Below are 12,799 nucleotides of genomic sequence, written 5' to 3'. Positions count from 1 at the left end.
TACGCCGTTGCCCAATCCCGTGCCGCCACGTGTGCCTCCGCTGGCACGAACGTTCTCGATACATCGAGCAGCGCTGTGCCAGCGGCGGCGGATGGCGTCCGTGCCAGCGGCGCGGACGGCGGTGGCGACGGACGCCACCGCTGCGCATGCTCTGAAGTTCACCGTCTACATTAGTTATTTATTTCTGGTTAATATCTTCAAAATTAAATATTTTCTATTTTTTGTTTGTTTTTCAATAAACTTACCTTGTTATATTAATTTATTTATATTAAAATTAGACATAACTCACGGCCCCAACATCTACTAATAAATTACTACTATTACTATCTCTCTAAAATATGAGACCTTTTTACTCCTATAGTTATTTAATTTATATCTGATTTTAGTTTAAGTTGTATAGTATATTTTTTTAGTCATATTTAAATTTTATCTTTTATTTTATTTTAATTTCAGTTATTTAATTTGCTCTTTCTTATTTTATTCTCTCATTGCTAATCTATTTTATTTTTTGTTTTATTATACCTCCACTTATTCATTAAATACTTATTTTTTAATTTATGTATCTAAAAGAGTGTACAGATTAGGGAACTACATAGTTCAATTCGAATGTCGGTTGATCCTAAGTTTTGAAATATCCTCACGAAGATCTACTACATTATACTTTTTTGCTATTTCGAGTCTTTTATCTCCCTTTTTTCCTTCTCTTTTGACATTTATACCATTGGAGGGCATTTTTTTGTTTATACTAGTATATTTTTTTGAGCAAATTTCTTTGTACAAACATATTATTATCATAAAATTATTTCTGGTTTGATATATGATATATGAAAAAATAATTTTAATTAAGATAATCATATGATATTTAAGATTTTTAAGATTATTTTAGATGTTTAATGAATGTCAAATGTCATTGTGACATACATGTGTCATTAATAATATTCAAAATTTCTGTACAATATTAGAATATTGAGTCCATTATTTAAATTGTACAATATTATTCGTATATATCTATATTATCAATTTGTCATCGATCATTCTAAACCTACAAAAATATTGATTTACTAATTTACTCTTATTGCAAAAAATACTTTTGTGATCTGCCACTCAACATAATTTAATCAATTGATTACCGTAATCCAAATACTCTAATTTAACCTAGTTTTAATATAAACTAGTATTACGCATGTGCAGAGTAATATATTTTTAAACATTAATTTTCAATTTTAAATTAATTAGATAAAATTAGAATCAATATTAACAATGAACAATATGAGTAACAATTTTAGTTATATGAGAATAAAAAATCTATACAAATCAACATTGAAGCATAATAAATTTGAAACAAATCACATAATACTAAAATATATAAACATTAAATCATGGAGTAGGAAGATAAAAATCTATCACAATAAATATACGCTACATTAACTTTAAAATTAAGAGGGAACATCTTTTATAGTCCATAAACTTTGTCAAGATATCATTTTAGGTCCGCGAATTTTGAAAATATCATTTCAGATCCATCAACTATGAGTTAATATCAATCAAAGTACTTTTTTTTACTATTTCCAAGTTTTTTCGGACAAAAATACCCTCAATACCTTCAAGGGTGTATATTTTTACTAAACTTATCACATACTCATATTTTTTATAAATATATTTACTATATATTTTGGTGAATTTTCTAAATATAATTTAACCTTCAATATTATCACTTAATTTTGTGACATGCAAGAAAAGTTCATTCTTCAACTTTTTATAATTAAAAAATTATTCAAATATTGTCTATTGATTGTGACATTAATTTTTACGAGTATCCATACCTCAAAAATATTTTAAAATTTTTTAATTATAAAATATTGAAGAATGAACTTTTCTTGCATGTCACAAAATTGAGTGATAATATTGAAGGTCAAATTATATTTAGAAAATTCGTCAAAAATATATAGTAAACTTATTTATAAAAAGAGGGAACATTTTTTTAGGTTCACTAACTTTGTCAAAGTATCATTTTAGGTCCGTGAACTTTGAAAATATCATTTTAGGTCCGTCAATTACAAGTTAATATCATTTGTGGTATTTTGAACTTTTTTCTTGACGAAAATGCCCTTAAGGTCTTCAAATGACAATTTGGACAATTCTTTCGCCACTAATCTTGCGCCAGAAGCCTATAGTCCAACAATTTTTAACGGCAAATTTTTATAATTAAATTCAATTTGGATGGTAATTGATCTCCATTCTGAAATTCATATAAATAATACTCCGAATGACCATCCAAATTAATAGCTATCTAATTTCAAGACAAATAAACTAAATATAATTCACAAATCACCTATAGTAAGTTCTTAAAATGCAGTTTAGATTGAAAAAATAAAATAAAGTATCAAGTCTCAATTCACTATCCCTATATAATTGGTCATCTAATAATTGAAAATTTAACACACAGTACTATTTTTATAGCAAATTTTAATTATATTTAAATTCAATTTGGATGGTAATTGAATTAAATAGTAGTAAAAAAAATATTGGACTCTAGGTGTTTGACGCAAGATGAGTGGCGAAAGAATTGTCCAAATTGCCTTTGAATGCCTTAAGGGCATTTTCGTCCGGAAAAAGTTCAAAATACCTCAAATGATATTAACTTGTAGTTAACGGACCTAAAATGATATTTTCAAAGTTCACGGACCTAAAATGATACTTTGACAAAGTTTGTGGACGTAAAAAGATGTTCCCTCTTATAAAAAATATGAGTATTTGATAAGTTTAGTAAAAATATACACCTTTGAAGGTATTGAGGGTATTTTCGTCTGAAAAAACTTGGAAATAGTAAAAAGTACTTCGATTGATATAAACTCATAGTTGACAGACCTCAAATGATATTTTCAAAGTTCACAAATCTAAAATGATACTTTGACAAAATTCATGAACCTAAAAAATGTTCCCTCTAAAATTAAAATCAATCTCATCATTATAAACTAAAACCTTCAATTCTTCACAGTTCGTCACTCTTCAATAGAACTCATAAGTAAAATAACTTGTTTATCATCTTTAAAGCCGCATGCTTCACCTAAAACTACAATAAAATAAGGAACAAAATCAATTTGCAATGCACAAAATCAATAATCAATATGTATTAAAACGAGCATCCGTATCCGTAGAGCAAAGCATAAGATGTGATACACTAAATGAACATTTAACCACCATTGAAGCCAAGAGTCGCCGAAATGTGCTTATCAAATAACCAAGTCAACTTCACCTTCATGAAGCACACAGTAGCACAAATTGAAACTTGCATTAATATAAAGCAGGCAACACCAGAAACTTGACAAAGCCCCAATACATCTATATTTATTCCTTCCCTTATAGTGCCACTACAAATTCTCTTACCTAAAACATATGCATAAAAGATACATGATCTTGACAAAGTTGAAACTGTACGAGTTTGCTTAGCTTCATATTCCAAAGGACAACTCTAATAAGAAACCAGGCAACTGCAAAAAATTGACAACCCCTATGTATCTCTATTTCTTCCTTGCCTTGTAGTGCCAGTACGAATACTCTTACATAAAACATAGGCATAAATTGAATATGAACTTGGCAGTAATTTCTCTTTATCATATCAGCTTCCAGTTAGTTATAAAACATCAATTATTGGTTTTAAAATAAAAAAAAGTGCAAACCGAAATTGGAATGGAATGAGTAAGTAAAAGCCATAAACGGGAGAAAATAGGGGCTTGCATTGTTGTTCTCATGTCGACCAATCCTAATGACGTCCCTAGTTCCAGCCACGAACAGTTGGGTATGCTGTCAACCGATGAAATCCGGCGAAACCAAGACATACCTACTGTGGCTGTCGCCACTTCAGGCGGTCTTCCGTCGATTGGATTATGTCCACCATAGCTAACTTGGAATCTCGAATGGCAGCCGCTGATCAGCATTTGGTTCCTCACCGCATTCCAAACTATCTAGAAACTGTTCCACCGTTCCCCTTTCCACAGCAGTTCGACCCACTCAACTGCATCAACACCCACTTCACTCAGCAGTTACTGACACTCAATATCCACAACAAACGTTTCTAACTTCCCATCCCCATTTCCTGGGATTCCTGCCGCCTCACCACTACAAAGCTCCACACATATATGGCTCTGATCTATCCTGTCGTCCTTATTCCTTCAACAATCCACATAGTAATCTAATGCTCCCACAATATGGTCACTATTCTTCATCAGATCGCCCAATCTATTCGCTGTTGCCTGGCCCCTGTCCTACTTCGTGTTGGTATCCTTCTACCGACCGTTTGCCACGTGGGAACCCATCGTATGATCAGCACCGTGGAGTTCGTTTAGATCCTCCTCGTTTTGACGGCACAGACACAACAAATTGAATTTTCAAAATTCAATATTATTTTGATCACATTATGATGCCGGATACAAATCGACTTCACTATGTTGTTCCATTGTTCGATCCACCGGTTTCCGAATGGATTAAACACTATTGCTCCAACAACGACTATGTCACGCGGCAGGATTTTTTGAACGAGGTTCGATACAGATTCGATCCAGACTGTTATGAAAGCTACATCGGTTTGATCGCTAAGTTGTGTCAAACCGGCACTGTCTCGGAGTATCAATTTGAGTTTGAGAAATTGCAGAATAAATTATCCAGAGTTCCTGCCTATATACTTCTTCCGATCTATATTGCCGGTCTCAAACAACCTCTTCAACGAGAGGTCAAACTTCATTGACCTACCACCTTAGCAGCAGCTTTTGCCTTGGCGAAGGAATTATCGGCATGTCGGCGAGCACCAACAATCGACTTCCACTTATGAGCGAAAGAGTCGGATCCCGCGCGAATCTCCATACAGTACTTCCCCTGCACCAAAACCAAACGCAGCGTCTTCTTCCCAAGGTCCACGTCCTTCAGTGACCGATTCCGAGAGCTAGGTAAATTGCCTGTGGTGCGCCTTTCTGCATCGGAGAAGGCAGATCGCTCTCGTCGGGGATTATGTTGGTATTGTGAGGACAAGTGGGCCCAGGTCATGTGTGTAACCATAATTTTTAGGCTTACATGGGCATCGATGCAGAGGAAGATGATGTGCTTGCATTAGAGAGTGATTTGCCAGATGATTATGGTATCACAACAGATCTATCTCACTTGAATGCCGTCGATGGCCGAAAACACGCGAAGTCCTTTAATATTGTGGGAACAATCAACAAATCCGCGATGAATATTCTAGTTGACAACTAAAGCTCCCACAATTTTATACATCCGCGCATCGCCGAAAAGCTAAGTCTTTCTTTGACTAAGATTAAACTTTTTCGTGTTTATGGGCAATGGTGAATCCTTAGTTTGTTCTCATGTCAGCAAGGAGACGGTGGTCGATCTTCAAGGTCATTATTTCGAATTGATCTACATATTTCAGACTTCCACGGTCCAGACATCATTCTAGGCATGGAGTGGTTGGAATCACTTGGTCGTGTCACACATGATTATATGGCACGCACTATGGAATTTTTCCGAGATGACTCCTTGGTTGTGCTACGTGGTTGTTCATCTATACCGCACAAGAACTCTGTTCACACCTTGGCCGTTCTACTGTCACATAAGGGCCAACATGATCTGTTCAAAATTGTTGTTGTACCACCGAGTTCAGACACAATCCGACAACCCACAAGTAGTTCAGGCTGATCTGTCGCCGCCAATCCTTCGGGTTTTGTCAGATTGGGCAGCATTCGGCAGTCAGAAGTGATACAGGAGGGGAAGACCGTTACACAGGCCTTAGTACAGTGGTCTGGTGCCGATCAGTCGTCGCCCACCTGGGATCCGATCACTTCCCTATCTTCTCTTCTTATCCTTGAGGACAAGGATGATCTTATCGGGGGGGAGTTGATAAGAGAACAACATCAGAAGAGCTTGTCGATGACTTTGCAGAGGAAGCTATCGTCGGACCTTCGCTCTATGCTCCAATCCGTTTCCAATACTAAGTAGGGAGTTAGTTATTTATAGTTAGTTATGTTCGTTTATCAAATGTAATAGAGTAGGAAGTCGAGAATATTTATAAGCTCTATCTGGGTTTTCTTTGTGGTTCTTTCCCGGGAGATAGGAGGTCGAACCGCCCTAGGGTCTTAGATATAAAATGGGAACTTGTCAATGTATTAAAAATATATGAATGATAAGTATTATTTCCCACTTTTGTTGTGTTCTCTAATTTCTCTTCACAGCAAACAAACTGCCTGACGGAGGAGACCTCCGCACGCAGAATTTGATCGTCGAGCCTCCATTGCCGCCGATCCTACACTCTGATACGATCAACATCGTATCAATTTGGTGCTTTCATTGTTGTTCTCATGTTGACCAATCCTAATGACGTCCCTAGTTCCAGCCACGAGCAGTTCGGTATGCCGTCAACTGATAAATCCGGCGAAACCAAGACATACCTACTGTGGCTGTCGCCACTTCAGGCGGTCTTCCGTCGATTGGATTATGTCCACCATAGCTAACTTGGAATCTCGAATGGCAGCCGCTGATCAGCATTTGGTTCCTCACCGCATTCCAAACCGTCTAGAAACTGTTCCACCATATACAGTTCCCCTTTCCACAGCAGTTCGACCCACTCAACTGCATCAACACCCACTTCACTCAGCAGCTGACACTCAATATCCACAACAAACGTTTCTAACTTTCCATCTCCATTTCCAAGATGTACCACCACTAACCGTCCTCCGAACCTAACCTGGGATTCCTGCCTCCGCCGCCGCCTTACCACTACATAGCTCCAAACATATATGGCTCTGATCATGGTAGATCCTATCGTCCTTATTTCCTTCATCTTCTTCACATAATCAACATAAGAAAACAATCTTAGAACAATTACAAACAATGAAACATCATAATGTAACTTAGATCTACTTCTAAGAACTAAACTACACCCACGTGAACAAGAAACTAAACCTTCATCATGCAGAAACAAAACATTCAGCTACTAGATCCAGACATCCTGAACAGCTTATCCATAATTTCCTTCACAACTAGACAGAAGCATAAATCAAAAGCTCAGATCCAAACAAATCGAAATGTAACAAAACAGTTTAGCTAAGATCTGCGTCATAGGACTGAAATCAAAGGAAGAACAGAGATATCATGCATGGTAAGCAAACATTTCAACACAGATCGAAATCAAACACTAAATTTACTGAATCAAAAGCATCGAGTCTGCAACATCAAATGTACGCTGAAAATAGACAAACGAAAACAGAGATTGTTTCATCGCCTCTTCTCGAAGCGGAATAACAGGACTAAAGATTGAAATGACAAAAACCAACACCAAACACCTTCGAAACTAAACTAAACAGGAACCCAGCGTGTATGCAGGTGGAATTTAGGAGTGTGGAGTGTTTGGAGCTCCCATTCAGCTCTGGAAGAGAGTTGAAAACTAATGAGCGTCGTCTCTTCGAAGTTGCCTCCTTCCTCCTTCTCTATTTCCATTTATAGGAAGACGTGGGGTCTTGATCCTTAGGGCATTTTTTTCTCTGAAAAGTATGCTCTACCTTTTGCCCTTGGGGATCGTTCTTGTGTGAAGCATCAGTCCTCTAATTGCTGCATGTCAGCAGATCCAACTTGATCCGTTTGTGAAGCAAATTTGACTCCTCATCCTGATCCATTCGTCCGCCCAGTTGATCAACTCAGTTTTTGAAAATGGCGGAATTTCATACACATCTGGCACAAAATTAGACGTTAGTTCACAAAATTTGATATAGTTTTATGATAGAATACATGCGTGAAACGAGCCTCATGCGTGATAAACGCATAGTCCAAAGGACATTTTTGTAATTCACTTTTAAAAAAAACATATAATGAGGACAATTTCCAATTTTAAATAATTGAAGGCAATTCAATGAAAAATACTAGAACAAATATTTTGAAAGGATGTCGAAAAAATAAAAAATAAAAAATAAATTGTAGCGAGAGAATGTTGAAAAGGGGAGGAAATTTGTGCGAAGAAGAAAGAAACAGAGAATCCGAAGACAAAATCATAAATCGTAGAAATAGTTAAGGTATGTCTCTGGTGGATTACGCAGATTCTTCCGACGAAGACGAACCTCAAAACCCCCCCGCTGCTGCCCAAGAAAAGATTGAACAACTTCCAGAAAACCCTGAAGAACGACCAGCCCCTGACCACCTCCAAAGCAGGTAATTGCCAAATCCATCATTTCGTTTTTTTGCTCTTTTTGCGGCACTTTTAATTTTAAATTGAGTTTCATGTCAATTTTTATTAGATGGGTGAAGGGTTTTTCTCTTAAGGAAAGTATTGTTGGGAACGGTTTTAGAGTCTAAAACTGCAATCTTGATGTTCTCTTTTTGTTTATTTCTGAAGCATAACGTTTCAACAATCATCTCTTTTATTATCTTCTTCTTTGGGGATAGAAGGAATGCTCTGAGAGCTTAATCTATAAAGGCAATTGAACCATTCATGATTGCAATTGTGACTCGTGGTTTGGCTGCATTAGGTTTTGGTGGATTGAGTTATTAATATAAAACATCCCAAGTGCTGTTCTTTTAAATTAACAATTTGTACTTGTTTCAACTTCTCAATCAACCTAGGGCAGTCTCTTTCATTGTGCCCAAATAAAACAATACGAAATGAGCAAGGAGTGGTGTTTCAGTTTTATCCTACCTTGGTCATTTTCTTGTTGTGCATTTCTTTATTTTAGATGTTTATCCCTTATTCCTGCTCTTTGTGTCTGATATGGAACACTAGGGGGACTAGGGTGATGGGTGGTCCTTGATTGGATAGGAGAATCACTTGTTGATGGTCTATTGGTTATTGCCGGTGTATCTGTTTGCTATTACCACATGTGGTAGCCTTGGGGAACTCCGAAAGAACTACTCCCTCCGTCCACGAAAAATAGGACAGATTGTGGATTTCACGGGTTTTAATGTGAAATTGGTAAAGTAAGAGAGAAGTAGTGTTAGTGGAATGTGAGGTCTATATTATTAGTTAGAGAGAAGTGAAAAAGTAAGAGAGAAGTAGTGTTAGTAGAATGTGGGATCCATATTATTAGTAAGAGAGAAGGAAAAAAAGTAGTAAAAGAGAAGTTGGAAACTTTCCTTTTTTAAATGTGCTCTATTTTTTGTGGACAACCAAAAATGACAAATGTGCTCTATTTTTCGTGGACGGAGGGAGTATGATATTTTTGAGCTAACGTGCCATCATTTAGTTCTTCATTCTTGGGCTCTTAGCTTGCCTTTTGGCCTTCCAGCTTCTTGATCCCAATCCTGTCATCTTGCCATGAAAATTACGGCAATAGATTCAACTTGCATCCAGATCTACTCATTTGTGGTTTTCTAATGAACTCTCGTACTTGTTTGTCTTGCTAGGGTCTCAACTGCTTTGAGCCCGCCTCCAAGTAAACAATCAGGAAAGGTTCTTGATCAATCTCCGGTGCTTAAACTTCCCGATGCCGCATTCCTCTTGGACTCTCCTGTGGTGCCATCTCAATTGAATGCACCTGACCACTCATCCCGAGTTGCAGCTGCTATGGCAGAAAGTGCAGCAAGAAAGAGAGACTTAAATGTATCAGCTGGAAGCTATCCGCGTAATAAAGTTCCAAAAGGCATGCTGCCTAACACAAAGAGTGTTCCTGAAACTGTAGGTGGTCATTTGCTCCCGCCTCAGCTGTCTGGAAGGTGTGTTCTCCCTTCTACTTTTACTACCCAAGTCATAATGGTACTGCTCTGAACTGCTAACTTGTAGTCATAAATTGCTACAGACATCAGTCTAGTTAATCTAAATCTATGTGTCACTAATTTTTCTGTATATGTAAGGTTCTGCTCAATAATCCTTGTTTAGTTATTAGAATATATATGAGAGAACTTGATTCTTGTTAGTACCAATTGCTTCCCTAGGTCCCAATTGATTTCGGAATGCTAATGGAAAACTGCAACTGTGAAAATAATTGCAGGCAGTCAATAGTTTCTATTACTTTGGCGTTTTTAAGTGCGAATTTAGCTTACGTTATTGCTTTAATTATCAATAGTTTTCAACGTTATCTAGTGGTTTTCCTTATTCATGAGTTATGACTTAGTTTATGTGGTCTTGGTAGTCTATAATGAAATAGCAAATTCTTTGGTTCAATATGTCCTTAAATTTATGTATTGCTGGTGTACCATTTTGCAGGAGCAATGTCGTCACAGAAGACATAAGCAAGCTCTTCGTGAGAAAGCATGCTGATACACCAGCGGAGTAGACCAAAGAAGCTGCTGATAAATTTGCACGTAGAATTTGGTTCGACATATCTTTACATGTGTCTTGAGGTTCACGTTGTAGTTTAAAATCTTCAGATTTCGATTGTTCGGAACTTGCAGCATCTTCTACCTTTTACTGTCCCTATCATAGGCAGAAATCAGTTGGGATTATCAATTTGTTTATCCTACTGCTGAATTGAGAATTTTTTTTTATTTGTGTATAATTTTACATTAATTTGCTGGTCTGACTGAAATACAATCTGAATGGGAGCTATTTGAAACCAAGAAAATGTGAATCTAGGAAATTAGGGCTAACAATTTTCGTTGTGACAAAGAAAAAGAAAGTACATGGACTTGCATGACATCAGATTAGTTTGTATCAGACAATAATGTGTCATCTTTGTGTGTTTGTTTTGCCTCTGCACAAATCAGTTCGAACTGCAAATTCTTTTAACTATTAACACCATAATGTATGTGTAAACTTACATCTACATGCATTTTCATCCAAGTTGGACTAAAGAAACAATTTTCTGTACAAATAAATTGATGATTGAATACAGACTTCACAACGAGGGCTGAGCAAGCAATCGTCGAAAAAGAGGTTTGAATTGAGAGTTTAGCCAACTCCACAAAGAGTAATTGGAGCCATGGAATTGCACCCTCACTAACTTGTTAGGCCCTCCCCTTGAAAACTCCAAATCCTTAGTGACTTCATAACCGAGGCTTTGAGAGTCATCGAGCAGAGGCAGCACGACTGAGCCGCCTGACTCCAGGCTTCTAATCCACCCACGCAGAAGAAAGTTGACAACCTAGCAATATCAAACAACAAAATGATGTTAAAACATAAGCTAATCTTGTTGTATTTCTGACTTGAGTTCTGGAAGACAACATTGTTATCGTTGTTATTGTTAGTACCTCTGGAACTTCATCGTGAGGGCAGTGACCTGCTGGGCTTATCTCGTAGTAGGGAGCATCGGGAACTTGGTTTTTCACCTGCATACCGCAGATGGGCATCACCCAAGGATCATCCTTTCCATATGCAAGACAAATAGGTGTGTTGTTCATCTGGCACCTGCAATCAATCAAAACTTCCATTGATATGGCTGCACTCGTGAAAAGGAGAGAAGCTGCCACGAATTCTTCTTCGTCACGTACCTAGATAAAGCTTCCTTGAAGGATAATTCCGCCTGAGGTGCAAACATGATGGAAGCAAAGGATGCAGCTGCTGCTGGATGTTGTGTTGTCTCAACAATGCGTGTGAACACATCATCCACATCCGTTGAATGGTCTGTGTATACTTGCTCTAGTATTTTCGCTATGCTTGTTGGATCACTGATCTTCTGCCACCTACAACACCAAACAGGACTTGAGTCTCGAGCAATTATCTCAGAAGCACGCTTGTTCTTATTGGACAGTTTTCTATAAAATATCAAGATAAGAAAGAATTCTGGTATAGCTTACAAAATTTGTACTAGCTTCCTGACACTGGAAGGGAGAGGAAACGTTCCAGCCCAAGGAAGAGTTTCGACAATCTTGGAGATCTTAGAGGGTTAGGGAGAAATCCCCAGACGGGTGTTGCATTCAGCAAGGTCACGCCTTTCACTAGCTGTGGGTTGCATGCTGCAAAATAGAGTGCCATATATCCCCCAAGTGAGTTTCCAACAAGATAAGCGGGTTCTTTAATCACCTGCAACATCGCAAGCAAGAAACACTTTTTCAACAATAATACTTTAATCATCTATAACTTCAACTCAAGTTACAGTTATTATTCATATGATCTAAGAAAATAATAGTTGGCACAATGAGTGAGTCGCGTTACGGTGTGTACCTCTTCTATAAATTTGTGTACTTGGTCCCTCCACAGATCAGCCGAATAAACCAATTCCTCCGCCCACGTCTCACTCTCATCTCCAAAGCCCCAAACATCATTTTGGCCCGGTAACACATATTGGTTCCCATCTTTGGACTGCAAAGTTGGATCTTCATTTGGCAGCGACATCCCTTGACCCAAGAAATCCAGCGCCCACACCCTATAATCCCGACCAAGATCATTCAGCTGCTTCTTGTAGTGAAATGAGCCTACACCAAATCCGGGCAGGAAAAGAACAGGCGGGGAGTTGACATTCTCTGAACCTGATGTTTCATAATGTACATTGAAATTGGGCTTCCATTCCCAGAAACAGCTGTTTATGGTAGCAACATTGTCTCCATCCGGCAAACCAGGAATCGAGACTTTAGGTATAGCCTCACGAGTGCCACTTAAACCATTTAGGCCATCAAGCACATAAGGATCATAGGTTTCACTCAAAACCCTGTGGTGACATCTTCATATCTTTTAGCGGAGCAGACTGCTGCCGAAGCTCTTTGCTTCCTTAACCTGAGGTGTGTCGGTGAGAATATCTCAAAGACGATCCAACTACAACAGGAGGAAGACTCCCTTTCGAATCCACAACACAACACGAAAGCGCAGTATGGCAGGATATGATTTCCATTCCAATAGTGTCTCACTGAATAAACGAAAAAGCAGCAAAATGAGGAAATATTCACATGAACA

At 37.7% G+C, this 12,799-nt stretch overlaps 1 protein-coding gene and 1 pseudogene across 1 annotated transcript; one reads left to right on the top strand and one right to left on the bottom strand.

The window, feature by feature from the left end:
- The first annotated feature begins 7,949 nt into the window (after nucleotides 1-7,949).
- Nucleotides 7,950-10,499, top strand: LOC121791879. Its single transcript, XM_042189695.1, has 3 exons — nucleotides 7,950-8,190; nucleotides 9,379-9,687; nucleotides 10,178-10,499. Exons 1-3 carry the CDS (start codon nucleotides 8,057-8,059, stop codon nucleotides 10,245-10,247), a joined length of 513 nt encoding a protein of 170 aa, XP_042045629.1. The 5' UTR covers nucleotides 7,950-8,056; the 3' UTR covers nucleotides 10,248-10,499.
- Nucleotides 10,500-10,677: 178 nt separating this feature from the next.
- On the bottom strand, nucleotides 10,678-12,766 carry LOC121791878 (annotated as a pseudogene).
- Nucleotides 12,767-12,799: the final 33 nt, after the last annotated feature.

This window comes from Salvia splendens, unplaced genomic scaffold, assembly GCF_004379255.2.
Source record: "Salvia splendens isolate huo1 unplaced genomic scaffold, SspV2 ctg950, whole genome shotgun sequence".
Taxonomy (NCBI): Eukaryota; Viridiplantae; Streptophyta; class Magnoliopsida; order Lamiales; family Lamiaceae; genus Salvia; species Salvia splendens.
The sequence above is the reverse complement of the archived record's forward strand: the minus strand, read 5'-3'. Positions and strand labels throughout refer to the sequence as shown.

Coding starts and splice junctions, on each gene's coding strand:
- LOC121791879 (XM_042189695.1), top strand. CDS start 8,057: ATGTCTCTGGTGGATTACGCAGATTCTTCCGACGAAGACGAACCTCAA. Junction 8,191..9,378: donor CCTGACCACCTCCAAAGCAG/GTAATTGCCAAA, acceptor TTGTCTTGCTAG/GGTCTCAACTGCTTTGAGCC. Junction 9,688..10,177: donor CCGCCTCAGCTGTCTGGAAG/GTGTGTTCTCCC, acceptor ACCATTTTGCAG/GAGCAATGTCGTCACAGAAG.